Source organism: Strix aluco, chromosome Z (assembly GCF_031877795.1).
Source record: "Strix aluco isolate bStrAlu1 chromosome Z, bStrAlu1.hap1, whole genome shotgun sequence".
In the NCBI taxonomy this organism is placed as follows: Eukaryota; Metazoa; Chordata; class Aves; order Strigiformes; family Strigidae; genus Strix; species Strix aluco.
The window spans coordinates 45,283,602-45,310,537 of record NC_133971.1 but is presented as its reverse complement, the minus strand read 5'-3'; the positions used below and the strand labels follow the sequence as shown (position 1 = coordinate 45,310,537).

The window sequence follows — 26,936 nt, the reverse complement described above, 5'->3', positions numbered from 1 at the left end:
CTGCCTCCATGGGGCAGCATGAATGTGTGAAACATGTACAACAGTGGTCAGGATGCAGCTGCATTGTCCAACCCCCCTAAGTCCACTCATGTCTTGAGAATGGCCTTTATAAAATATAAATTTTGTTACCGTAAATTCAGTCTCAAAAGAACCCTCTAAGACTTAGTCTGAAGTTTTAGAAGACAGGCATTCTTTATTGCAGTGCTGGATGCACGGGGGATCGTTCCACCTAGCGTGCATGCCGAAAGACAAAAGCGCACTTATTATATACAATAAAAGAAATGAATATTAATGTAATTTCTGAGAAGTACACACGTATTTTCAGAGGTGCATATGTTAACACATTGCGCAAGTGTACTAAAATTTGGGGAAGGGTCTCTGAGGGGCTTCCAGGTGGGTTTTCAGTGGTCTGTCGTGGTCCCTAGTGGTTGTTGAAGAGGTGTCTTAGTGTCCTTTCCATGAACTCAGAGGTTTTTTCATATATGGCCTCTTCTTGGCTCATTGTTCTGCCTGTAAAATTTCTCAGCTTTCTTATCCTTGGCTCCCACAGGTATCTGTGGTTTCTCTACCCTTCCTGGATGCACCCATCACACTTGCAAAAATTATGTCCTTGGGCACGTTCTTGTCTGAGGCCCCTTACAGCAATTAGCACCAACTGCTTGCAGGCATCAGCTAGCAAGCATCAGTATGACTAAAAAAATGTTGAAGATGTATGTATATCGAGGTATGAAAGAGAAAGATCGCAACAGGACAGTTGGAGAAGTGTAACTACTGTAAAATTTTCTTTAATAATTTATTTCTCTGCTTAATTTAGAAATGCCTACACCTAGTGACTCTAAGGAAGATTTCTGAAATATCAGGGCAGATTATTATTTGCCACAGGAGACAGAGATTTCTATTAAAGAAGAAGCCTGGTGGTCCAACAGGCTGTGTCTAAACGCTTTGTCAGTGTGCCTTGCAGCTCTGTACCAGGGTTCATCTTCTGCCATGGTCCACAAGGAAGGTCTCTGCAGAAGCCGTTCCCCTTCCTCTCTGGCCTGCCTGCCCGATTTTCCTCCCGTGGACCCTGTCCTGGAATCCTGGCCTAATTCAGAGCCTGGAAGGGCAGGGACATGCCTGTGTTTGATATCCATAGAAGCACTGCTGCATCCACTGCTTCACAAGCGACTGTGAAGCCCTGTAGTCTCCAGGTCTGTCAGTGCTGACTAAGCTGCATATTGACTGCCCTGAAAACTCCAGGGACTAGAGGGGAAAGGTCTCTCAAGTTATTGTCTCCATGTTTTGCCTAGCACAGAACTGTTCCCTACAGTACGTTATTTATATGTGATACGATGTGAACTGCCCAGTTGCAAATGACTCTATCCTTGAGCTCCTGTAACATTTAAATGATTTTTCTGGCTTGATAGAGCCTCTGTACCAGGATATTATTTTTGATGCTAAGAATGCACTTTCTTCCCTTCATTTTCTTCCCAATTTCTGTTGACTAAAGCTTGTAAAACTCTTCAAATAATTCCTTCGTTCCATTCACATCTCTTGAAAAAGTCCCCTATTCTTCTTACCCCCACTTATAATTTAGCATTTACACACAGTTATATCTTTTAATCTGTCTCCATCAATTAATACCGCCTGCTCCTTAATCATTTTGATTGCTCTTTTCTAAATCCCCATCAGTTTGTTTTGTCTTTCTGGTTCTGAGGTTTGCAGACTAAACAATCAGCAGCCTATGTACTGTCTCATCAGTGCAGCGTACAAAGGGTCAAACCGGCTGTGATATATTGCTTCTATACATAAAATTGAAAATTTAACTGTGTTCTCTTTTTTCTTGCTGTTGGTTGTTTTTTTTGGGGGGCGGCTACTAGATTGCATTGCAAATTAATGTTCAAATCACTGCCCATTAATGTCCATGGTCTTCTCCAAGTTTGTTTCTGCATATGGTGCCCCTCCTTTCTGAGGCTTGCAGATAATGTACTTGGCTGTGACAGACGCTACATCCCCTTGTTTGGGTGCAGTCTTTAGGGTTTCGCCCTTTTTATTGTTATAGGAATAAAAGAAACATTAGAACCAAGCCTGTATCAAGCCACATGCAACGTCAGGAAAAGCAAATTTTACGCCAAATAGCTACGTTGTCCGAAGCCAGACTATCCTCTGCACTGCAAAAATCAGAGATTTCACTCAAACTTTATTAATTAATGAGACATATATATATATATATGGTAAGGTTGTGCTGCACCCCCCTGCCAGGACGCCACCGCACCCGGGGGTGCGGCACAGCCAGCTCCGAACCTCGGAATAAGCCCCCGGCCCGTAACACCACCCAGCCACGCTATAGAGGGGTGCGGCACCGGGGTTGGGGGGGGGTGGGGGTGGGGGTGGGGTGGGGGGGTGGTGTCTGTGTATCTGTGTCTGTGCGTGTGTCTCTGTGCATCCGTGTGTCTGTGTCTGTGCGTGCGTGTGTGTCTGTGTCTGTGTGTGTCTGTGTATGTGTCTGTGTATCTGTGTGTGTCTGTGTGTATGTGTCTGTGTGTCTGTGTGTCTGTGTGTGCCTGTGTGTGTGTGTGTGTGTGTATCTGTGTGTATCAGTGTGCGTCTGTGTGTCTGTGTCTCTGTGTGTTTGTGTGTGTGTGTGTCTGCGTATCTCTGTGTGTGTCTGCATCTGTGTCTGTGTGTGTATGTCTGTGTGTGTGTCGCTCTGGGTGTGTGTGTGTCTGGGTGTGTGTGTGTGTCTGCATCTGTGTGTGTGTGTCTGCGTCTGTGTGTCTGTGTGTCTGTGTGTGTGTATGTGTGTCTGTGTCTGCATCTGTGTGTCTGTGTGTGTCTGTGTGTGTCTGTGTGTGTCTGTGTGTCTCTGTGTGTGTCTGTGTGTCTGTCTGCGTCTGTGTCTGTGTGTCTCTGTGTGTGTATCTCTGTGTGTCTGTGTCTCTGTGTGTGTGTCTGTGTGTGTCTGTGTCTGCATCTGTGTCTGTGTCTGTGTCTGTGTGTCTGTGTCTACGTGTCTGTGTATGTGTCTGTGTGTGTCTGTGTCCCCGTCTGTGTCTCTGCGTATGTGTGTCTGTGTGTGTGTCTGTGTCAGTGTCTGTGTCTGTGTGTCTCTGTGTCTGTGTGTGTGTGTCTGTGTGTATGTGTCTGTGTGTCTGTGTGTCTGTGTGTGCCTGTGTGTGTGTGTGTGTGTGTATCTGTGTGTATCAGTGTGCGTCTGTGTGTCTGTGTCTCTGTGTGTTTGTGTGTGTGTGTGTCTGCGTATCTCTGTGTGTGTCTGCATCTGTGTCTGTGTGTGTATGTCTGTGTGTGTGTCGCTCTGGGTGTGTGTGTGTCTGGGTGTGTGTGTGTGTCTGCATCTGTGTGTGTGTGTCTGCGTCTGTGTGTCTGTGTGTCTGTGTGTGTCTGTGTGTCTCTGTGTGTGTCTGTGTGTCTCTGTGTGTGTCTGTGTGTCTGTCTGCGTCTGTGTCTGTGTGTCTCTGTGTGTGTATCTCTGTGTGTCTGTGTCTCTGTGTGTGTGTCTGTGTGTGTCTGTGTCTGCATCTGTGTCTGTGTCTGTGTCTGTGTGTCTGTGTCTACGTGTCTGTGTATGTGTCTGTGTGTGTCTGTGTCCCCGTCTGTGTCTCTGCGTATGTGTGTCTGTGTGTGTGTCTGTGTCAGTGTCTGTGTCTGTGTGTCTCTGTGTCTGTGTGTGTGTGTCTGTGTGTGTCTGTGTATGTGTCTGTGTGTCTGTGTATGTGTCTGTGTGTGTGTCTGTGCATGTGTGTGTCTGTGTGTGTGTGTGTCTGTGTGTCTGTGTGTGTGGCTGTGGCTGTGGCTGTGTGTGGCTCTGTGTGTGTGTGTCTGTGTGTGTGTGTGTCTGTGTCTGCATCTGTGTCTGTGTGTCTGTGTGTGTGTGTGTGTGTGTCCATCTGTCTGTGTCTCTGCGCGTGTGTGTCTGTGTGTGGTCTGTGTGTGTGTCAGTGTCTGTGTCTGTGTGTCTCTGTGTGTCTCTGTGTGTGTGCCTGTGTCTGTGTGTCTCTGTGTCTGTGTATGTGTCTGTGTCTGTGTATGTGTCTGTGTGTGTGTGTCTGTGTCTGTGTGTGTGTCACTGTGTGTGTATCTGTGTGTGTGTCTGCATCTTTGTGTCTGTGTGTGTCTGTGTGTGTGTCTTTATGTCTGTGTGTGTGTCTGTGTGTGTCCGTGTGTGTGTTGCTCTGTGTGTGTCGCTGTGTGTGTGTGTGTCTGTGTGTGTGTCGCTGTGTGTGTCTGTGTCTGTGTCGCTGTGTGTGTGTGTGTGTGTGTGTCTGTGTGTGTGTGCGCGCGCGCTCTCCCGCCCGCCCCCTAGCGGTCATTTCCTGCACTCTCCGCCGCCCTTGAGCGGCGGCGTAGTCCCGCCCCCAGCCCCGTTGCGAGTGGCTGGCGGGCGCCCGCGCCCTTTTCTGATTGGTGCCGGCCGCGCCCAGGAGGCTGCGCTGCGCCGCGCCGCGCCGCGGGCACAAGGCTGGTTCTGGGTGGGGAGGGGTAGGCTGTCATGGAGGAGCTGGACGGGGCGCCGGGGGCGGCGGCGGCGGTGGGTGCTTTCCTGTGAGGTCTGCTGCGGCGGGAGGTGGCTGATAGAACCCCAGGAAGGTAAGCCGTAGCCCGGTGGCCCTTTCTGGCCGGCTTCGGGCGGATGGGCAGGCCGGGGCGGGCCGTGAGGGAACCTGGAGCGGTTTGGGGCCCTGAGGAGAAGGAGGGTGGAGGAGGGGGCTCGCTTTGAGAAGGGCGGCGGGCCTCTGGGCGGACTGAGTGTGGTCGTGAGGGAAAGGGCAGTCTCAGGCTCTCCTCACCGCCTGAGGCTTGGCTAGAGCGTGGCGGCCGCGGCGTTCGTCGCCTTCCCCGCCTGGCTTTCCCCCGTGGGGTGCGTGTTTGCGGGACTCCTTGGGGGAGCGGGGGGTGCTTTTTACTTAAGCTAAACCTTAGGACAAGTCGGGGGTAGGGTAAGGGAGAAGAAGATTCTTATGCGGCTGGTATGGATAACACACTGGTAGGGTCAACCCCTTGTTCCCCACCAGCTTTTTTCAGGGGACACTGCGCAGCCTGGGAGAGTCCTGAGGAAGGCGGCGGGACGTCAGTGCACGACAGCAACGAGTTGTTTGGGTATAGCTGTCGAAAAATACAATTGCAGTTACTTGTTTGGAAAGTAGGAGCTAAAAACATCTAGAATTCGTTCTCTTGCAGGTTTATAACAAGCACGGCCTGTGCTTTGTCAGGACCCTGTTCAGAGTCTCCATGTTGTCCCATGTAGATCAAACTGATCTGAGAAGAAGCTGGGAACGTTCTGTTTGGGCTGTGCGTTTCCCGTAAGCTTTTGACTCTGAAAAAGGAAGGTGTGTATCCTTCTAGAAGCAAAGAGGTACAGACTAAATGGATCTAAAGACAGCGGTGTTCAATGCAGCTCGTGATGGCAAGCTGCGGCTTCTTTCCAAGTTACTGGCAAGCAAAACAAGGGAAGAGGTAGCCCTACTCATGTCAGAGAAAACCAATGGTGCCACACCACTTCTGATGGCGGCCCGTTATGGTCACCTTGACATGGTGGAATACTTGTTGGACCATTGCTCTGCATCAATAGAAGTTGGTGGTTCGGTGAATTTTGATGGTGAGACTATTGAGGGGGCTCCGCCATTATGGGCAGCATCGGCAGCTGGCCACTTGAAGGTGGTTCAGTGTCTGTTAGATCGTGGTGCATCTGTCAACAATACAACTCTGACAAATTCAACGCCACTTAGAGCTGCCTGTTTTGATGGCCACCTGGAAATAGTAAAGTATCTTGTGGAGCACAAAGCAGACCTGGAAGTATCAAACCGTCATGGGCATACATGCTTGATGATCTCGTGTTACAAAGGCCACAAAGAAATTGCGCAGTATTTACTTGAAAAAGGAGCCGATGTTAACAGAAAAAGTGTTAAAGGTAAGTTATTTTTTGACTTTCCTTGTGCTAAATAGAGGGAGAGTTACTCATTTACCCATCTTTAGGAGACTGACAAAAAATATTCTTCTAGCCTTATAAAGTGGATGAGTAAGAGATAAAGTGTGTTTAGCTATGTTTTTACTGTTTTTTTTCAGTGTACTCCTTTGTTAACACTGGTTATATAATTTCATTTTAAATGGATACATTTTAATCTTAAACCCCTAATTCTTAAAAGGACCTAGTCATACAAAATGTCACGTATATGTATGTGCAAAAAGCTAATAAACTTGCTGAGAACTCCTCTTTGTAGTAGGTTGGTGTAGCAACGTATTCAAATATGAGTGTATATTCTTGTTTTTCATACTGTTTCTTAACAAATTAAATATACTGTACATAAAACTGGCCTGTGCCAATAAGGCTAGCACAAGGAAAGATGCCTAAAAGGGAAAAATTCTTTCCTATGCTCTAAGTGAATAACCACTTTGCTCCTCACCCTCCTCTCCCTCCAGATTCTTGAATTTTGGACCTTTGATTTTGGACCTTTTTGCAGTGTTAGTAAACAAAAAGATATATTAGGATTAAATAAACGAAGCTGCAGGTAACTCTGGTCCAAACAGAAGGACTTCTAGTGGTGCACAGATCACGAAGGACATCTCTTTGCCCCTGTTTACAATTACCCTAGTGTTACCATTCAAAGTGAAGATTTCTGTCGTTTTTGCAGTGATCATAATTATGTGGTTTAACCACTGGGTTTTTTATTACATCTGAAACTTATATGTGGGTATGATGTTTGCCTGAAAAGCATACCAATTATTGCAGGTTATGGTTATTTTTTTAGTTCACTGAGCCAGGATTCTGTTTCAGTAGCTTATTTTATATATATATATATATATATATATATATATTACTAATCTGCTAATAAACCTTTTTGTCGTGTGATACTTCCACTGCCCGTTTCTTCTTTTAATTATCTTTGTAACAGTATAGTTACTATAGCTTATAGTTATTTCTGTTCAAGTATACTTTGTGTCTAGATTATTGTATGATACTGGTAAATGTCAAATATGAGGATAGTATTTGGGAAAGTTGTTCAGTTAAATATGCCTTTTTCAGCAAATCATGCAGATATGTGGGTTTAATGTAAAGAAAGCTAAACTACGGATTTGTCATAGAGGTGGGCAGAGCAAAATAAATCTTCCTTTGTAAGCATTTAAGGTTGCTTATGAATCATCATGGACTTGTGATAGGATAAAAATGTCATTTTTCTAGACAGGGTTCTTGGAATAACAAGTTAAATATAAAGTATGTATTTTTTTTTAGTTTTAAACCTATCCCTTTATATGATACATATGAACAGAGCATGCCTGTTAAATATCTCATGTAACAGGGAAAAAGATGTATCTCTGCTGCTCTTTTCCCCCCTCATTTTGTGTATTGGTGGAGAAGGCTTACTTTACGGGTCCTTACTATTCACTTTGCTAGTGCATTAGTGTTATTTGTCTTTGTTTAAATGACTGAGTGGCAGCCACGCACTCCTGACAATTTTCTCAGTGCTCTCAGTTTCTCTATCTTAATTCCTTTCTCTCTCTGCTTCCTTTATTTTCTGTGTGACTCACAACCAGGCACATGAGCAAAGGTTCATAATGTATAATTGATCCTTATTTAAATTAAATTTAAAAGAAGTTGGATTATACTTTGAACTTCCATGTATACAAATGGACATGTGTATGTAATAGATATCTGTGGTCAAGTATGTGGAATATGTCTTTATATGTGGAAATCCCCTCTGATATAACATGAGCATACTCTTTGGCATCTTAAAGCACTCTGATCTCTGAAGTTTATTTATTTAATAAGCCGCAGTGAGGTAGAGAGAAAGAAAATACTATGAACCCTGAAAGTTAGCTGTGGAAGGTCAGAACAACTGAGCAAAACTGGTAGCCGTAAGTATTGCAACAGTATGGACATTGCAGTGGCTGAGGCTCAACACCTAACCTTCTCAACTTTGTTTTGCAAGAATGCTCAGTACTTATTAATTTCAAAATTAGTATTTCCAACAGGATTCATTCGGTGTTGTGATGTTCCACCTCAAAGTCTCTGTGTATTATTTTCAGTTTCTGCTTCTCCCTGCTGTGTACTAAACAATTGACAGTGTGTCTACACTTTGTAATAGAGATACACACAGAACCCGAGTGCTCTGGTTTTGAGTAGTAAAAGTTGTTGCTATCCTTGTATCTGAATTCTTTTTAGATAGGCCCCTTCCTGGGCCATGTGTGAAGAAGCCTGTGCTGTGAAAGATGTAAAAGCTTTAGCTACTGTAAATTTTGCTGCATTTAAAATTACAACTCTCCTTATAAGACCAAAACCATATAACTTCAGTAGACATGCTGTTATGGGAGATTACTGTAGATTCTTCTCCAGTTTTATTCTTAAAAGTGGAGGGGGAGGGCTAAATGATTTGAACTATTCCTTGTGTTTTTCCACTGGATTTTCATATGGCAAGGTAGAACTTTATTCACATTTTAAAAGCCAGGAAAATCTAGACCTGGGGAAGATATGAAAATGTTTTCAGTTATTGACAGTTCCAGGGAAAAATCCAGATACTTCGAGATGAAAAAATAGTTAAGTTCACAAGCATCCAAAAGTCTGGGTGACAACTGAGACAGGCTATAAAAGAGCAGGTGAAAACACGCAGTGAAATACTGCTTCTAAAATACAGACAGAATCCCACAACTGAGTTTTGGTCTACAAAAATTAAGAATGCAGAGATTCTTGAAAGACAGTTGTGCAAGTGCAAAAGTACAGCTAGGAAATGATTTAAGATGTTCATAAAGACTTCAGAGTCTGAGTCAGATAAGATGCTACACTGAGGTAAAGAGTGTAGGTCTGGCACTGTCTCACAGGAGATGCTGGTGAAGAAGAAGGTAACGATGTTTGGGGTAGTTAAGTGCTATACTGTGAAAGATGGCCGATGGTTCTGAATTTAAAGTATGAATCTTTAGTTGTCTTTTTCTACTGTTTTGCAGATCTGAACTTTCACAGTTTTCCCAAACTTTTATGAAGCACATAGGCAACAAAAATGTAAACAAAGGATTTTTTAAAAAATGGTTTAGGTTACATGAACAGTTTTAGTGAGGGGGGGAAAATTGATTCCTGGGATAGGAAGTATGGTTTATTTTCTCTTAGAATTGTGCAAAACAGCAAAGATATATATATATATATATATATATATTTTTTTTTTTTTTTTTTTTGTAGAAAAGCAACACTTACAAACTGAGTTAATTCACCGCTGTCTTCCTAACTCAGAGGCTTCTACAGTATATTACTCGTGGTTTAGGAAGCTGCAGATTAAAAAGAACAAAGCTTAGTAAATTTCACTGGTATATAATAATATCTTAAATGGCAAGTTGTTTTCTGTTTCCCCCCCCCCAAAACCCTACCACTCTTTAAGATCTTAAAAGCTTTTATGCTGCTCTGTTAAAAGGAGGAATGGTAGCAGAAACCTGATTTTTTTCAGGAGGTATAACCATAAAACTAAACCTCAAGTGAAGCACAGACCTATCTTTGTGCTGGATGAAGAGGATGTTCTGTGTGTTGGCTGCAAGCAGTTTTCTGTTCTGCTGCACTGTAAAGCCTGCCAATGATCTATTGTTACAGTGGTGCTCCCTTACCGTGTTCAGAATAGACCTCTGGATTCTTGAATACAGTGTTTCACTGATGTGTTTCTGTGCACAGTCTTCGTTGGGCTGCTATGTGTTGGGAGGGAAATGCTTACTCTTGTAGTTCAAGTGGTAGTAGTCTTTGGGCCTTCAAAATACAGATTTGGGCTCTCTTGGGAATGTACCTGGGGAAGTGTTTGTTTGATCTTATATTTAAAATAAAATACTTCATATAATTGCCCCAATAAAATTATTTTGCATGCAGATCGTTTTAAAGGAACCTTATACTTATGTTCTAACTCCAGACAGGACCCTTAGATCTTGCATTTTGAAAATCTGCAATGCATAGGTTGATAATTTGTCTTATGCTTTATCCTCATCCACCAAACTTGCTGCAGTAATGGAGATTCATTCCCTTCCTTTCTGCAAATAATAAGTTAAATTATAGATACAGGTGCCGATAGCCAGGATGGTCTGAATGTAGTGGTGCAGGGAATAAGGACTCTCTTCCAAAATATTGACTTGAAAGGCAGATATTTTTTCTGAACATGGCCTGTAAGTCTTTCCATTGCTCAGCTCTTGTTATGTGGTCTCTTGCTCTTCAAGATCACCTTGGATATTTGTGGTTTTTGCTAGTGGTCTTCACTAACTGTTCCTCTTCTGTAGTTAGCAGACTCATCTGCTAGCCAAAAAACTAATTCTTCTCCTCCTGAGTGTTAGAAAATTTCCTAAGAACTGCTGGACTAGGTGTTCCTTTGGGGGTCTCTTGAGATCTGCACAGGAATGTTTGGTTGCAAGCCAGACATTCTTTGTAATTTATGATCCTTCATACTACTGTAGCAGTTGGAGGGATTTGTGTATTTTGAAATTGCAAGTAACACTATGATTCAAAATCTTGTTCTTGAATTCTACTGGCACAGTATTTGATTAGAATAGCTTTGTAAAATAATATGGAGGACAAGGCTTGTTGACTTTGCTTCCTCATTTTGGGAAGTATAGAAGCAATACAGACCTCAGTCTCTATGGGCACTGTATCAGGGTTATACATATAGTAGTACTGCATCAAGGGCTAGTGCTATTTCAGTATTGTCATTTATGTGGGGTACTGGAAGGTGTAACACTAAAACCTGCTGGTAAGGGAAAGAAATCTTTTACAGACTAGGCAGACCCAGAAATAGAGGTATTAGAGATTCACACTCTTTTCTCTATGATCAGTGTGGTTTAGTGTGTTAAAAATAATTAATCTTCTCTTGCAGTAAACATTAAGGAGTCAGACAGGTTTGTTCTCTTCTGAGGTTGTCTGTCTTGTCTACTTGCCAAGATTCATTTGGGGGGGGACACAACCAAACTAAAAAACAAAACAAAGCTTCCTTTCTTTTTCTTTTTCGCCATGTGAATAAACCCTTGCTCTAAGTGTTCTACGTCCTTTTTCTGTTGGGTTTTTTTTGCCTTTTTTGATCAATATTATATGGTGCAGTACACTGCATTTTGTAAATATTTTGTGTGTGATGCTATGTGGAAACTGAACTTCAGTAGGAATGTCTGTAAATAAAATAAGGAAGATACAGTTTAAAGGAATAAATTCTTGAATTTCAAGTAAAAAGGAGTTTGTGTTGAAATTAAGTGATTAACAGCATGCTTTGTATAGGTAATCTTGATAATACAAATTCTCATGAAGTTCTTTGGTGAGCAGGAGAGCAATTATTCCATTACAATGTATGGAAACTAGATTAAAATAACTTGCTGAGATTAGCAGTTCTTTGCAATTTTACTTATTTTCTTCTTAATGGGAAGACATAGTTTTAGTTTTTCTTTGTCATGCTTACTAAGTGTAGGGATGTATAACACTTTTCTTGTGTACTGTCCATGTTTGTATGTATGTAGCAATACATTTTTTAAAGAAATCAGTAAAACTCTTGGAAGACTTAATTATTTCAAGTGTTCTGTTAGGAAAAAAATCAATGTTACATGAACAACTTCACCTTTATAAAAAAGATTGATTTCATCTGTAAGGCAGCAAAAATATGTGCACATGGTTAATTTTTTACATAGTTGTCAGTCATTTAAATTAGATCTTTTTTCTCTTATGTTTAAAGATCTTGGATATGAAATAATATTGATACTAAATTTTAATGTAAATTTTACTACACAGAAATTTGATAAAGCATTTTGAATTAGGAAGTGGATATACTTAATTGGGTGCAAATCAAGACAAATCACTTTTCATGTCATTGCTTCATTTTATTTCATTCCCATGTCAAAAGCTACCAGTCTATTTTGGGAATTACTTGCTTCTGACATAGAAAACATGTCCTCATTATGAATTTGAATGCCCACCCCCCACTCAGATAAGCTTTTGGTAACAGTGGGTAGTTAGATAATTAGTTCTGTGATATATGAAGTGTTTGTGTAATGTTCAGACCACTTTTAAAGGACTGTAACAAAAGGAATGAAACATTAACCTATGGTGTCAACTGACCATACCTTTTTCCTTGATTTGTAGTTGCAAGATTTGGAAGGACTGGAGATGGGTTTATTCCATTTCTTTGTTGCTGTTCTTAATTAGAGGAAGTTATTAGGTAATGTGAATAGTAGACTTTTATATGGATGGAAATGGTTTGTAAGTGGTATTAGCAATATAGTATAGTGGCACTCACTTTCTAGCAGAGCAGTGTAGTGTCTACCAAAACATTTCCAGTCCAAATTTGTTTCTGTGCAAGAATGATGAGCCTTTCATGTTGTTGTAATATTAGCTGTCTTCTATATGTGATTAAATTCCTGCAGATCATTTTGGAATTAAAAATGGATTAAGAAAATTTAATGGAATTGTTTTGAAATAATCATTCACATCTTTAAAAACATAATTTGACCAACATCTTCGTATGTGTCCCTTGGAAAACTGCTTATCAAAGAGAATGAATTCCAAATTACTTTGACTTATTTTCAGCCTTTTTCCTTTTTAATACAGTGATAGACAGAATGTTGATTTTTAGTTTGTTACTGAATAAATAATGTTACAAAAATTGAACTGCTGAATTGTGTTAAGCCACGGTTTATTCCTGTCACTATAGACAGTATAGTGTTTTCTAAATGGATGAGTGAGTTCACAGAATAATGGTTGATTTACCATACTTATTTGAACTATTTAATTCCTGGCCAATATGTGGAACATCTACTTTGAATTAGATATTAAGGCCACTGCCATGTTTTCTTTCAAGTTCTTCCTCAAATTTAAGGCTTGATACTTGCTAGGTGTAGACAGCTGGTAATTTTGTTATTGATTAAGGTTGGGGTCTATGTTTTTTTTAAATTGGCAGCTCTCAACTATCTGTCTACCTGTGCCCACTTCTAGTGGGTGGAAGCTTGCTTTATTTACAAGGTATCCTTTCCACTACTGTAGCAGTCCCATTCAGTTAAACTTAAGTGAGGTGCAGCCACTAAAATTTAATGGTGTTGGCCTCTCTTTGTTAGTTTGCACATGGCTTAAAATAACTATGGTTGTTTTAATTCTATGGGCTACTACAATGTAAGTGGCTAAAAAATTACACTACTTCTGATATGTCCTCAGTAACAGCTGTTTAAGCTTAAGTCAGTAATTGTAATACAAATAAAACCCCCATTTTTTAAAATTAAGGACATCCAGTTGGACAGAGCAGTGAAATTCCTTGGAGTCTTAAGCATATTTCCACATGTTCTGCATAGCTACATTGTAGATTAATGACATACTGTTGGATTGGACCTGAATTTACCCAGACAATGGCCAAGATTAATTTGTGTGGACATTTTCAGTATTAGTGTCACAGCATATATGCCTGGCAATTGATAAAAGAGTGTCAAGAGCAACATCATACAGTGATAGATCTACAGTGTGTAATGTGAATAGCTGCCATTGATCCTATTGCCTAAGTCAGCAAAATGGTGAAGCAATAGTAAGAGCTTTGTTACTAATACCTTTTGGCTTATTTGTCATTAATATGCTTTTATGTTACAACTTTTAAAATATCTGAAAAGTATTGACTTGAAGATGAAAAATAGATGTCAAGTCTAGTATTTCAGAGCTCTCTTGAATACACTCTGAAATGACTATTTTAACTGGTGGCTCGGCCAACACCCAGATGCATCTGGTTTTGTCTTCATCACTGAGTGCAGAAGGTCTGAGGAACCAGCCAGTCTCTAGTTCTGGATTGACTGCTGTACTTGCTTTTTAACTAGACTTTCTCCAGCATAGCCAGAAGACTTACAAAGTGTGTGTGTTGGTGAGTTTGTATGTTTGTCTGCATTTGACACCTTCCCATCTTAGGAATTTAAGGATCTCATGCTCCTCAATACTGAGTTATCAACAGTTTTCTGGCCTGTGATTTGTGGTAATGACAAAGGGAATTAGAGTTGATAAACTATGCATGCCAAATTCACCAAACTTTTAATCCATCTAAATTTGGTTAAATCTCTGTTCCTGCAATTGGAAATTTTGTTGGTCTTGGTAGAGACTGTAGTGTGACCAGACCTATAGCTAACCTAATGCTCTCTATTAGAGATAAAAATTGCCTAAGGCATTAAAGATCAAAAATCACTTGCCATTGCATGAACTGGATTTAACTTTGTGAATCTTGAACTAACAGATAATTTCAGGTGCCACTTTGTGTTGGGATGTCTTCCTCATCTTACTTGTTAGTAAATTATAATAAAATCACTGGCCTGGTTTCAGGAAAGGAATATTTTGCAAGTTCAGTTCACTGTTAATGAAACAATCTGATATTTTCTGTGAGTTTTTTTTAAATGTTTGGAACTTGCACTTAAAGTACTGGTTGAGGGAACAAAATATGTTCACAACTCTGCTATAATTGCAAAAACCTGTTAAACTTGAGTCATAATCTTTTGAAAATAACTTTTTACACATCTTTTGTATGAGTTTGATTAGTGTATCACCTAAATTTTGGTATCTGCTGAGCATGGATTGAGACTCAGCTTGTCCCGAATAATTGCCGTTCCTCCTTAGTACTGTTCTTCTGGATGCTGGAATTTAGAGCAACAGAGTCCTTGAAATGTGCTGTCAGTTCTTGAGATGGTCCACAAACATGTTCAAGGAAGAAGCAGCAGACCAATTTACATGTAAAGTTTTGAGAAGTGAAAGATTAGAAGAGAAAGAGTGAGGAAGGGATGATTGGAATACTAGTGGGGAAACCAAGGCAAAATGCCCAGTGCCCATAAGAAAAAATTCATATAAACAGACCTTGAGTCTCTACAGACTACCTTTTCTGCATACCAAAACTTGCAAAAGCATTGGATGAACATCTTATCTCGGGGGCTTGTAAACAGAAGGTAAAATCAAGCTACTACTTTATAAACTGTAATTCGAAACAGAATAGAGGTCTACATTGTTGATCTAAGGTATCTGGTTCTGAAGGCAACAAGTGGGTATTGAATTCAGAGGACAGTCATTATGGTTTGACCAGGTTTTGCTTTTGTGTTTTTTCTTCAACTTTATATCTTCTTACTGTGTCTTGTTAGAAAGAAGTGTGCTGGGAAGTCACATATATAAAAGCTAGATGTCAAAATTATATGTATAGACCTACATTAGGTTCTTACAATTGAAATGAAAATGGAACAAATTTTCTGTTTCTGAATTGTATGTAATAAGTATGAATCTTTTTTCCTTATATACTATACATGTACTAACTTCAAATGTTTTGCTTCTGAATTTCCCATATTTAAGCTAGTATAAACAACATATTCTTGGCAGAATGTATTAGCAGAAATACTTTACCTCTATTTTAGTTTTAATTTACTTCTATACAGTGTTCAGCTTTTAAGACAGATCACAGGTGCTTGAGTTCTGATGGCATGATTTGAGTTTCATTAGCTAAATACTTTAGTACAAAGAGTGAACTGCACAGTGTGGAGATCAGAGCCTGGAAAAAAAAAATAAAGTGTATGAAAATAAGTAGAAGCTGTTTAGATCAGTAGACTATACAAATGCATACTTACCTCAAACATGAGCTGAAGATTTCAAGGCTACTGTTTTGTTTCCTAACCCACCATAGTTCTATTACAGACTAGAAATACAGCAGCAAAGTGCACTGCAAATCACTGTTCTGTTGGCATTAAAAAAGCCTACCAAAAATGCAAATAAGGACATTTCAGGAGACTTCTGTCTCAACTTTTAAAAGACAAATCTGATGACTATGAATGGACAGAGAACACTTAGAAAAGGAGGTCTCATTTGTGAATGTGGAAACTTGCTGACTGTAACAGAAACTGATGATCTGATGGGCGGTTAACTGGAATTTGCAGGGCTAATGATGTAAGAAATCTTAAGGGGGGGGTGGGTTTTTACATGAGCTTTCTGTAAATAATTTACATATCAATGTAGTGGGAGGCTGAAAAATTACTATACCTGAATCTGTAGTATGTATAATATAAAGAACAAGATAGATTTAAATTGTGTAATTTTAAAAGCAGTCAACCACATAAGAGATTTTGTTATGTTGGGAGGGAACCAGGAGAGTTTGTCTCCATCTCATTCTTTTTCCTCCAGTGAAGCGCTCATATTTGAAGTTAAGCAAAATTTTCACCTAGTTGAAGCCTAATAGTTAAATATTTAACTGTGGTGTCCAATGCTTGCTTTCTTATTTTCTGTGAATAGGGTTTCAAACAGGTGGCACTAGTGCTTACTAGAAATTTCTCCACATGGTGTTAGAATTGGAGTGCCTTTATTTACAAGACTGTGCAATGTCATGTTAATGAGAAATAATCTGCATGTAAATAAGATACTTATAACATAGATGGCTTCATGTTGTGTGTTGAAGGCATTTTTTTATTTTTGGCTTTGGGAATCCTAACCAGAGGAACAGAGGGATTAATGTGGAACTTCAGGATAAAGACCAAAGAAAGCATTAACAGCTTGTCTGGGTATACACATGTGCTTGACAAAACATCCAGCTCCCTCAGAATATACTGGCACTCTCAAAGGCTCCAGCTGAGATGAGGGGCCTGTTGTGATGGATTGTATTTTCTGTTGTGTAAAATTATTGCTTCAAAACACATGAATAAAAAGGGTTGGCAGACAGAGAGAGGAAAAGCTCTACTGTAGAGACAAACAAAGCCAATGTTGTGTTAGCCCAGCTTTAATTTTCATAGGAACTCATTTTTTAATCATTGCTGGAGATAGATAGTAAGGGAAATTTCACAAAAGAAGGGAAAAGTGAAACAACATGGAGATAGCAAGCTTCAGTTTCTCTTTCATACTTGAAAGCAGATACAAAATCCCTTACAGAACAGAATATTTCATTTGGAAGGGGCTACAGTGATCCTCTATTCCAACTGCCTGACCACTTCAGGGCTAACCAAAAGTTAAAACATGTTATGAAGGGCATTGTCCAAATGCCTCTTAAACACTGACAGGGTTGAGGCATCGACCACCTCTCTAGGAAGCCTGTTCTAGTGTTTGACCACCCTCTCAGTAAAGAAATGCTTCCTAAGGTCCACACTGAACCTCCCCTGGTGCGTCCTGTTACTGTATCCCAGGGAGAGGAGATCAGCACCTCCCTCTCCACTTTCCCTCCTCAGGAAGGTGTAGAGAGCAGTGAGGTTGCCCCTCAGCCTCCTTTTCTTCTTACGAGACAAGCCCAAAGTCTTCAGCTGTTCCTCACAGGACATGCCTTCCAGCCCTTCCACCAGCTCTGTTGCTCACCTCCAGATGTATTCAAGGACCTTCATGTCCTTCTTAAATTGTGGGGCCCAAAACTACATGCTGCACCAATGTTGAATATAGAGAGATAATGACCTTTCTTGACCAGCTGGCTCCGCTGTGTTGTTTGCACCCCAGGATGCAGAGGTTTGCCCTCTTGGCTGCCAGGGCACATGGCTGACTTATGTTGAGCCTGCTGTCAACCAGCACCCCCAGACCCTTTCTGCCAGGCTGCTCCACAGCCACTTCTCTCCCAATTTATACTCGTGCCCGGCATTACTCAAACCCAGGTGCAGAATCTGGCATTTGTTCTTCTTAAATTTCATGCCATTGAACATTGCCCAATGCTCCAATCTAGATCCCTCTGCAAGGGATCTTTAGGTCTCTAGATCTGCAACTCTGTTGTCCCACAAGAGAGTCAACAGCACCTCCCAGTTTGGTATCATCAGCAAAGTTGCTAATGGTGCATTCAGTTCCTGGATCTGGATCATTGATGAATATATGGAACAGAACTGGCCCTGGGATTGAGCCCTGAGGAGCACTGCTGCTGATCGGTCACCAGCCAGATGTAACACCATTCACTGCAACCCTTGAGCTTTGTCCTTGCAGCCAGTTCTTCACCCAGTGGGCTGTGAACCCACTCATCCCACGGTTGGACAACTTGTCCAGAAGGATGCTGTGAAGGACAGTATCAAAAGCCTTACTGAAATCCAGAAAAGCTACATCCACCACCTTTCCTTTATCCACTAGGTGGGTGACCTTATCAGAGAAGGATATCAAATTAGTTACGCAGGACTTTCCTTTTGTGAACCCATGTTGACTGTGCCTGATGATTGCATTGTTCTTTAAATGCCTTTCAATAGTATCCAGTATGATCCATAATTTTTCCTGGAACTGAGTTTAGACTAACAGATCTGTAGTTTCCTGGGTCACTCCTTGTGTCCTCCTTATAAGTTGGACTAACATTGGCTAGCTTCCAGTCAGAAGTGACCCCCAAGACCTTTGGTAGATGAGCGAGAGGGGTCCTGCCATAACATCCACTAGCTCCTTCATTACCCTCAAATGAATCCTGTCAGGCCTCACAGACTTGCAAACATTCAGCTGATACAGCTGGACCTTTACAATTTCAGTGTCTACAAATGGAAAGTCACTGTTCCAACACTTGTGGTCCTCTGACTCAGGGGACTGAGCAGCCCAAGGTCTATCTTTAGTATTAAAGACTGAGGCAGAAAAAAAAAAATATCGTAGAGTCATAGAATGGTTTGGGTTGAAAGGGACCTTAAAGATCATCTAGTTCCAAACCCCCTGCCCTGGGCAGCGACACCTTCCACTAGATCAGGTTGGTCAAAGCCCCGTCCAACCTGGCCTTGAACACTTCCAGGGAGGGGGCAGCCACAGCTTCTCTGGGCAACCTGTTCCAGTGTCTCACCACCCTCACAATAAAGAATTTCTTCCTTATAGCTAATCTAAATCTACCCTCTTTCAGTTTAAAATTGTTACCCCTGATCCTATCACTACACTCCCTGATAAAGAGTCCCTCCCAGTCATTCCTGTAGCTCCCTTTAAGTACTGGAAGGCTACTATAAGGTCTCCTTGGAGCCTTCTCTTCTCCAGGCTGAACAACCCCAACTCTCTCAGCTTGTCCTCAAAAGGCAGGTGCTCCAGCCCCCTGGTCATCTTTGTGTCCCTGCTCTGGACCTGCTCGAGCAGGTCCACATCCTTCTTACATTGAGGGCCCCAGAGCTGGACATAGTACTCCAGGTGGGGTCTCACAAGAGCGGAGTAGAGGGGAAGAATCACTTCCCTCAGCCTGCTGGCCACACTTCTCTTGACTCAGCCCAGGATGTGGTTGGCTTTCTGGGCTGTGAGTGCACATTGCTGGCTCATAGTTTTCCATCCACTACTACTCCCAAGTCCTTCTCGGGCTGCTCTCAATCCACTCATCGCCCAGCCTGTATTTGTGCTTGGGATTGCCTTGCACAGAACCTTGCACTTGACCTTGTTGAACTTCATGAGGTTTGCATGGGCCCGCCTCTCAAGCCTGTCAGGGTCCCTCTGGATGGCACCCCTTCCCTCCAGTGTGTTGTGCACACCACACAGCTTGGTGTCATCAGCAAACTTGCTGAGGGTGCACTGAATCCCTCTGTCCATGTCGCCAACAAAGATGTTAAACTGCACTGGTCCCAACACCGATCCCTGAGGAACGCCACTTGTCACTGCTCTCTGCTTGGACATTGAGCTATTGACTGCAACTCTTGGAGTGCAACCATCCAGCCAATTTCTTATCCACCAAGTGGTCCATCCATCAAATCCATGTCTCTCCAATTTAGGGACAAGGATGTTGTGCAGGACAGTGTCAAGTGTTTTGCACAAGTCCAGGTAGATGACATCAGTTGCTCTTCTGTTATTCACCAATGCTATAACCCGAGCGTAGAAGGCCACCAGATTTGTCAGGCATGATTTGCCCTTTGTGAAACCATGTTGGCTGTCACCAATCCCCTCCTTATTTCCCATGTGCCCTGTCATAGTTTCCAGGAGGATCTGCTCCATGATTTGCCAGGCACAGAGGTGACACTGACTGACCTGTAGTTCTCCAGGTCCTTCTTTTTTCCCTTTTTAAAAATGGGGGTTACATTTCCCCTTTTCCAGTCAGTGGGAACTTCACTGGACTGCCATGACTTCTCTAATATGATGGATAGTGGATTAGCCACTTCATCCACTAGTTCCCTCATGATCCATGGATGCATCTCATCAGGTCCCATGGACTTGTGCACCTTCAGTTCCTTAGATGGTCTCAGACCTGATCTTCTCCAGTGGGTGGTTCTTCCTTCTCCCAGTCCCCACCTTTGCCTTCAGCATCTTGGGCAGAAGCATTGAATGTCTCTGCTTTTTCTTCATCCCTATTAGTCAGGTGACTGTCTTCAACAAGTAATTGATCCAATGTTTTCTTTAGAACTCCTCTTGCTTATTAACGTACTTAAAAAAGCCCTTCTTGTCTGACACAACACTGGCCAGTTTCAACTCTAATTGAGCTTTGGCCTTTTGTGTCTTCTCCCTGCATATATGAACTGCAGCTCTGTAACATTCCTGTGAAGCTTGACTTTGCTTCCAGAGAGCATACAATTCCTTTTTCTTCTTGAGCTGCACAAGGAATTCCCTATTCAGCCAAGCTGTTCTTCTGTTCCACTTGCTTGACTTCTGACACAATGGAATTGCCTGCTCCTGTGCTTTTATGTAGTGGAGAATTCCATTTTAATTGTTTCTTTCAAATAATGACACAAAAATGTCCTTAAAACCTGTTTAATTCTTTCAGGCAATAATATCAAGCATTTTGATTTGTATAACTGCCTGGCAGCCTTGATATTTAATCAGATCTTGAATATTTTGACTTGTCATCAAAGCCTTTCATATAGTCCATAGATGCCAAAACAGCTATTTTTTTAAAAAAGTATTAATGTTTGGGGTTTTTAAACTATTTTTAACTAATTTTTTTTAACTTTTATTGTAAAGGGGTTTGGACTATAATTTGATTACAATTTATGTAACTGTGTTTCTTCTCTTGCAGGAAACACAGCGTTACATGACTGTGCAGAATCTGGAAGTTTGGAGATCATGAAGATGCTTCTCAAGTATTGTGCTAAAATGGAAAAGGATGGTTATGGAATGACTCCCCTTCTGTCAGCTAGTGTGACAGGCCACACAAATATCGTGGACTTTCTCACTCAACATGTACAGACCAGTAAAGCTGAGCGCGTAAATGCTCTGGAACTTCTAGGAGCAACGTTTGTGGACAAAAAGAGAGATCTGCTTGGTGCTTTGAAATACTGGATGCGAGCTATGGAAATGAGGTACAGTGATAGGACTAATATCCTGAGCAAACCTGTGCCACCGACACTAATTATGGCATATGGTTATGCTAAAGAGGTAAACAGCTCAGAAGAGCTAGAAAATCTTATTGCAGACCCGGATGAAATGAGAATGCAAGCACTGTTAATTAGAGAACGCATTCTTGGCCCTTCTCATCCAGATACATCCTACTATATTAGATATAGAGGTGCTGTCTACGCAGACTCTGGAAACTTCAAGCGTTGCATCAACTTATGGAAATATGCTTTGGACATGCAGCAGAGCAATCTTGATCCACTGAGCCCTATGACAGCCAGCAGTTTACTATCATTTGCTGAACTTTTCTCCTTCATGCTGCAGGATAGGGCAAAAGGACTGCTAGGCACCACTGTCACATTTGATGATCTCATGGGTATACTGTGCAAAAGTGTTCTTGAAATAGAACGAGCCATGAAACAAACCCAGTGTCCTCCTGATCCAATACAGCTGAACAAAGCCCTTTCCATCATTTTGCATTTGATTTGCTTACTGGAGAAAGTACCTTGCAGCTCAGAACAGGAGCATTTTAAGAAACAGACTATTTACAAATTTCTTAAGCTTCAGCCTAGAGGGAAGAATAACTTCAGTCCACTTCACCTTGCTGTTGACAATAATACTACATGTGTGGGTCGCTACCCAGTTTGTAAATTCCCATCTCTACAAGTTACTGCTATCCTGGTGGAATGTGGTGCCGATGTAAATGTCAGAGACTCTGATAACAACAGTCCATTACACATTGCTGCACTGAACAACCATCCAGACATCATGAACCTTCTTATCAAGTCAGGTTCACACTTTGATGCCACAAACTCACATAAACAAACTGCTAGTGATATGCTGGATGAGAAGGAAATAGCAAAAAATTTAATCCAGCCCATAAATCATACTACGTTGCAGTGTCTTGCAGCTCGTGTAATAGTGAATCATAACATATGCTATGCAGGGCACATCCCTGAAAAACTAGGGAACTTTGTTTTGCTCCATAGATGATAGTGTGGAGTCCCAGAGTACTGTTTTTGAAGCACGATTCAGTGACAATATTTTCCTTGAGCACTGTTGTGATACACCAGCGTTCCCTTAGGCTTGCTCCATCTTGCTCTCATTGGCTAAAGCGTTGCTAGCATCAGATCTGCAGAGTTGGTTACCCAGTATTTAATATGAATATGCCATATAATATATTTTGTGGATTATTTAGAAATGTAATGCCATATTTAGACTCTTAAAATTGTTTGCCAAAGGCTTGTCTATTCTGGTTTTATTTGCCTGTTGGGTGTTTGGGACTGAGTTGAGTATTTTCCACTGATGTCTTTTTACTATAACTCTTATGTGGATTTTATACAGTTGGAATGTCATCTTTTTTTGGTTTAGCGTGAGCGTTTCTACTCTTACTCTGTTCTTTTTCTATGAACTCATTGCTAAACTGTACCAGTTGTATGGACTTGTTAACATTTGCAACTACCATAAGTGCTTTTATCTTCTCTATGCACTGGCTTAAACATGACTGTTGTGTGTGAGCATTTTTCTATGCAGCACTTGGCCAATTTCAACTTAAATGCCAATTTTGTTTTGCAGTTTGTTTGGAGCTCTTTTGAGAATGCTGTCTTTATAGCATGGTGAATTTTGGAGTTACTTATCAGCTCTCCAAACTTGGGTTTGACTTTTTTGACGGCTGTAACTGAGATTGCTTTCCTTTCAATCCTCTGGAAGTTTGTCTTAAATTTGGGAGAAGAAAATCTCGCTTTTTCTCATTGTAGTCCTCTTGAACTTTAAATCTGAAAATCGTTTTATTGCATCGTGCAGTTAGGGGAAGAGTTCTCATTACGTACAACTGACACCTTCCCCTTTGCACTGATGTCTTGCTTGTGCTGGTTATGTGACTAGATGTGAAGTTTGCTCAAAGTTTAACCTCAAATTTAATGATACACTTTAATGGGAAATAGATCAAATGTATGCTGTAGTTTAAAATTTACAAATCAACTCTAGCTACAAAAGAAACTAAAGCATGTTGGTGGCATGATGCTTATCAGTCCAGATCTAGATATCATCTAATATAGTAAGTGGCTGTATGCGAGGGTATTGGAAGTTCTATAGCAGTGTCCTTTCTTCTTCATTTTAAGTATCTTTATAAATACTTGCATGGATTTTTCATCTCTACTATGTCAGCTGTACTTAACAGAAAGTAAAAGTTCTGTTGTGTATATATAATTCCTAATTGAAGTACCTATTTTTATAATATTTGCACAACAGCTTAGCTTTTACAACAGAAAGGGCTCTTTTGACTTGATAAGAAATCTATAAATGAAGATCATAAATATGAGTGCGATTCAGGTAATTAATATAATTCAGCACTTTACTGTTGATTAATAGTAGAATTTATTATGGCACATCAGCCCTGAAAATGTCTTAAAGTGAAATTTCTGTTGGATAGAATACAGTTTACTTGCAAGTTTAGTGGTCTAGCGTATTGGATATTTTTTACTTGATGTTTCATTTCAGTGGTGAGCAGTAAGTGTACCTATGGAGTTCTTGCTCCAGAAATTCAACAAGCTGATTTAGGCCTTTTGTCAGTGATAGAGATATTTAGAAGCCAAATTAATTAAAGTTGTTTTAGGGGGATCTTTTTTAATATTTTATTTTTTAAGCTGATGTTGGAACATTTTTGTCATTTGTGAATTCAGTTGAGGAAGAATGTGTCTTGGGAGCATATAAGAATATTTCTTCCTTGCTTTTGGGCCGTTTTGGTGTTCCTGTTAGTGTACAGCATGGTGCCTACTACCTTAGCCATTCTTGAGAAAAATATGGGGATGTTTTCAAACATAGGTATGTTGAAAGCAGTGATGTTTGTGTATTGCCACTTTCAGGCTCTGTATTTTGAAGCAACTTTCACCTGTTTGTCCCATGCCATGTCTACATTGTATGAAATTATGAGAATGAGGAAACCCTGTTAGCTTCTCTTGCAGATACACAGAAGTAAAATTCTATTCAATTGGCTGAATTTTTCTGATTTGTAATGATTAAAACACATCCCACCCAAGTTGTCATCAACATGCAGTTTGATTTTTGAAATTTTATTTTTATGCTTTTCTACTACTCTGTAAGTAGGTATAATCAGCAAATCACACCACGCTAGAAATGATCCACGTTATACTTCAAGTGATAAAAATAATTCTTTTTCTACAGGTCATAGAGAAAGAGATTTTTAGAGTTTTATATTGTGAAATCTGTACTGCTCTTTACTGTTTGTAGTTTCAACTTCTGTCTTTATAACTGTTAAATATCCTGTTTAAAATCAGATGGACATTGTTAGTCCAGAAATACAATCTAAAAATTGTTGTTAGCAAATTTTCAAATGGAAAACATTCCCAAAAGAGAAAACATATCACTATTAAGTATATGTAAATTAGTGAAAATTGCTACAAGGAAGGCTTATTCTGTTAGTTACTCTTTAAAAACAAACCAATTTAATAGGACATACAGATTTATTGTATGTAGTTCTGTCCAATGTGCATAATTCCCAAAGTCTATTACCTCCATGCAGAAGTTAATTTTTCATGGTGATGAGTCTATCTGCTGAACTCTTATATTAACAGGTACTTGGACTTAGGTATCCAGGTGCATGAGTTCATGCATTTAATGCCACTTTCGATTTAGCTCTGTATGTTTATATTACCCTGTTTAATTTTTCTTAATTTTGAAATAAATTGGTTCAGAGCCAGTGCTGGGTAATGTGTTAGGGATTAGTTAGGGATTTGCTGATGAGGAGAGAGGATTGGGACACCAGGCCCTGTCTGAAATGCATGTGCCACTAAGGCCAGTGCTAATGGGTAGTAGTATTTTGCCCCCTTGGACCCTGATTGGTGTGGAGTTTTGTCTCCACACCAGTTTTGCCTCCACTTCAGTATAGATAACAACTTTCTGGACCAGATTTTTTTCCTAATTCTTACTTTTGTTAATATTCAGAGATGGGGATAAGTTTATTTTTGTGAAACATGTTGATGCTAAATGCAGTAGTGTTGCTAGCTTTACTCAAACTGTCGTAAGGACAAGGAACTAAAGAGCGATCAGAACAGAAAGAATTGTTTTATTTTTGTCATATTTTTAACTCATTCTTTTCCTGTTCTTCTCCTTTCTTCCTATGTGGGCTTTTTTTCTGATGAAAATAGCTTCTGAGCTACTAAAGCAGAAGAATGCTTAGAACACTGCAGAAAAAAATGTATGCCCTGCAGGGGTGAAACAGGTTTTATAATTAATTAAACAATTTCCAGGTATGGCTCCCTAGAGAGAGACTGATACCTCCTTGCTTGTTGAGACCTCTGCAGTTGTGTTTTTGGGGCAGGGGTTAAATGTTTGAAGCAGTTTTTCTTAGATTAGAAGATCTTGGGTTTCATCTGAAATACTTCAACCAGGAAGTAGAAGAGTATTCTCATAAAAAAATTAAATGCTTTTCTTAACAAATTCTAAAATTGTGTTGGTATTTTTATATCACTTAAGCTGGTAACAAGATTCCAGCTGTCTGTGGTGTCTCTGTTCTGATTGTTAAGTGCAGTGTAAAGAAGCTTTCTGAAATGCAAGGCAACAGTGCAATTAGTTTTCCATATATACTTACAACAGTCCCTGGATAGGAAGTAATTTTGTGTATTTCCTAAGTCCCCAAAGAGCTCTCTTTTAACAACTGTTTTAAAACTGGTTAAAATTAACCTCTTTCCGTTTTTAGAAAACACTAGTTTAAAAAAGGAATAGAGTGCTATAGCAAAATCCTTACAGGAGAATTTATAAAAAGATAAAAACCTTATGAGGAAATGTGCCTCTTAAACGTTTTATATCAACTGCAAGGTGACAGTGGCAGGATATGACTGCTCTTGAAGTAAGTTCCTCATGCTTTCAAATATAGAGTGGAATGCCTGTTATACTCTAAGATGTTGACAAATGTGAGTAAGTAGACTAAACACTAATTTCTATCTTCTGTGACTACAATGAAGCCAACTGGTGTTTAATGCTTCAAGGTAATTTTGGGGGGAATTGATTAGGCTGCTCATATCTTTTGGCTTTGAGTGTGGAAGTAACTGTTGAGCCCTCAGTGAGGGCAGAATGAAAAGCTGTTGTTGGTTTGGTTTTAACTAATGTATTCGTGTTCCATTCTATCACAAAGACTTCCTATGCAGGGCTAGCGCCGTGTATGGAAATACTGCAGTTTCTTTTTTACGTGAAGTAATTTAGCTTTAACAGTAATGAAAAAAGGAATAACAAACATATTTCTCTGTTCTTACTGTTTAGGTTCCAAATGCAGATTACATTAAAAATATGTTTTGGAGAACACCTGTCTGAGTCTGTATATCTGTTTACTTTAGGATTACTGCAATACTGGTTGGTAAGCTGCTTTTTCTGTTGAGTATAAATAGTTATATGTGAATGCTACAGCTTTAGACTTTGACCTTCATGTCATTAAGAATTGTACCTTAAACAAAATGTCATGTTTAATTCTCTTTTCTGTCTGTAAAATGGTGGTCCAGCCAAGCCTTTAAATTCTTAGTGGGTTAATAGTAAAGAAAAGGCTTAAATTGATGATACAGGAGACATTATTTTTCCAGTTTCTAGAAAATGCAGTTAGTCATGCTATTAACTCTGTGAAAACAGTAATTTTCATTTATAGCATAAAAGTCGTTAGCAAGACCTGGTAAGAAGTAAGCAACAGACACTTTTTCAGGAAAGTTGCACAAATTAATTTTCTCCTTAAAGCTTCTGAAGTCTCTTTTTAAAAAAATAGAGGAATAGAATACTCCAAGGATGAGAGAAGAAG

The 26,936-nt window shown here is 40.3% G+C and overlaps 1 protein-coding gene across 1 annotated transcript; it reads left to right on the top strand.

Annotated features, from left to right (window-relative positions):
• The first annotated feature begins 4,465 nt into the window (after positions 1 to 4,465).
• Positions 4,466 to 26,455, top strand: LOC141918127 (protein fem-1 homolog C). The gene is made up of 3 exons (XM_074812193.1): positions 4,466 to 4,587; positions 5,179 to 5,908; positions 20,820 to 26,455. Exons 2-3 carry the CDS (start codon positions 5,365 to 5,367, stop codon positions 22,127 to 22,129), a joined length of 1,854 nt encoding a protein of 617 aa, XP_074668294.1. The 5' UTR covers positions 4,466 to 4,587; positions 5,179 to 5,364; the 3' UTR covers positions 22,130 to 26,455.
• The last annotated feature ends 481 nt before the right edge of the window (positions 26,456 to 26,936 follow it).

Bases quoted from the DNA above. Each gene is read 5' to 3' on its own strand.
- LOC141918127 (XM_074812193.1), top strand. From the start codon at position 5,365: ATGGATCTAAAGACAGCGGTGTTCAATGCAGCTCGTGATGGCAAGCTG. The intron at 5,909-20,819 runs GTAAGTTATTTT...CTTCTCTTGCAG, and splicing joins TAACAGAAAAAGTGTTAAAG to GAAACACAGCGTTACATGAC.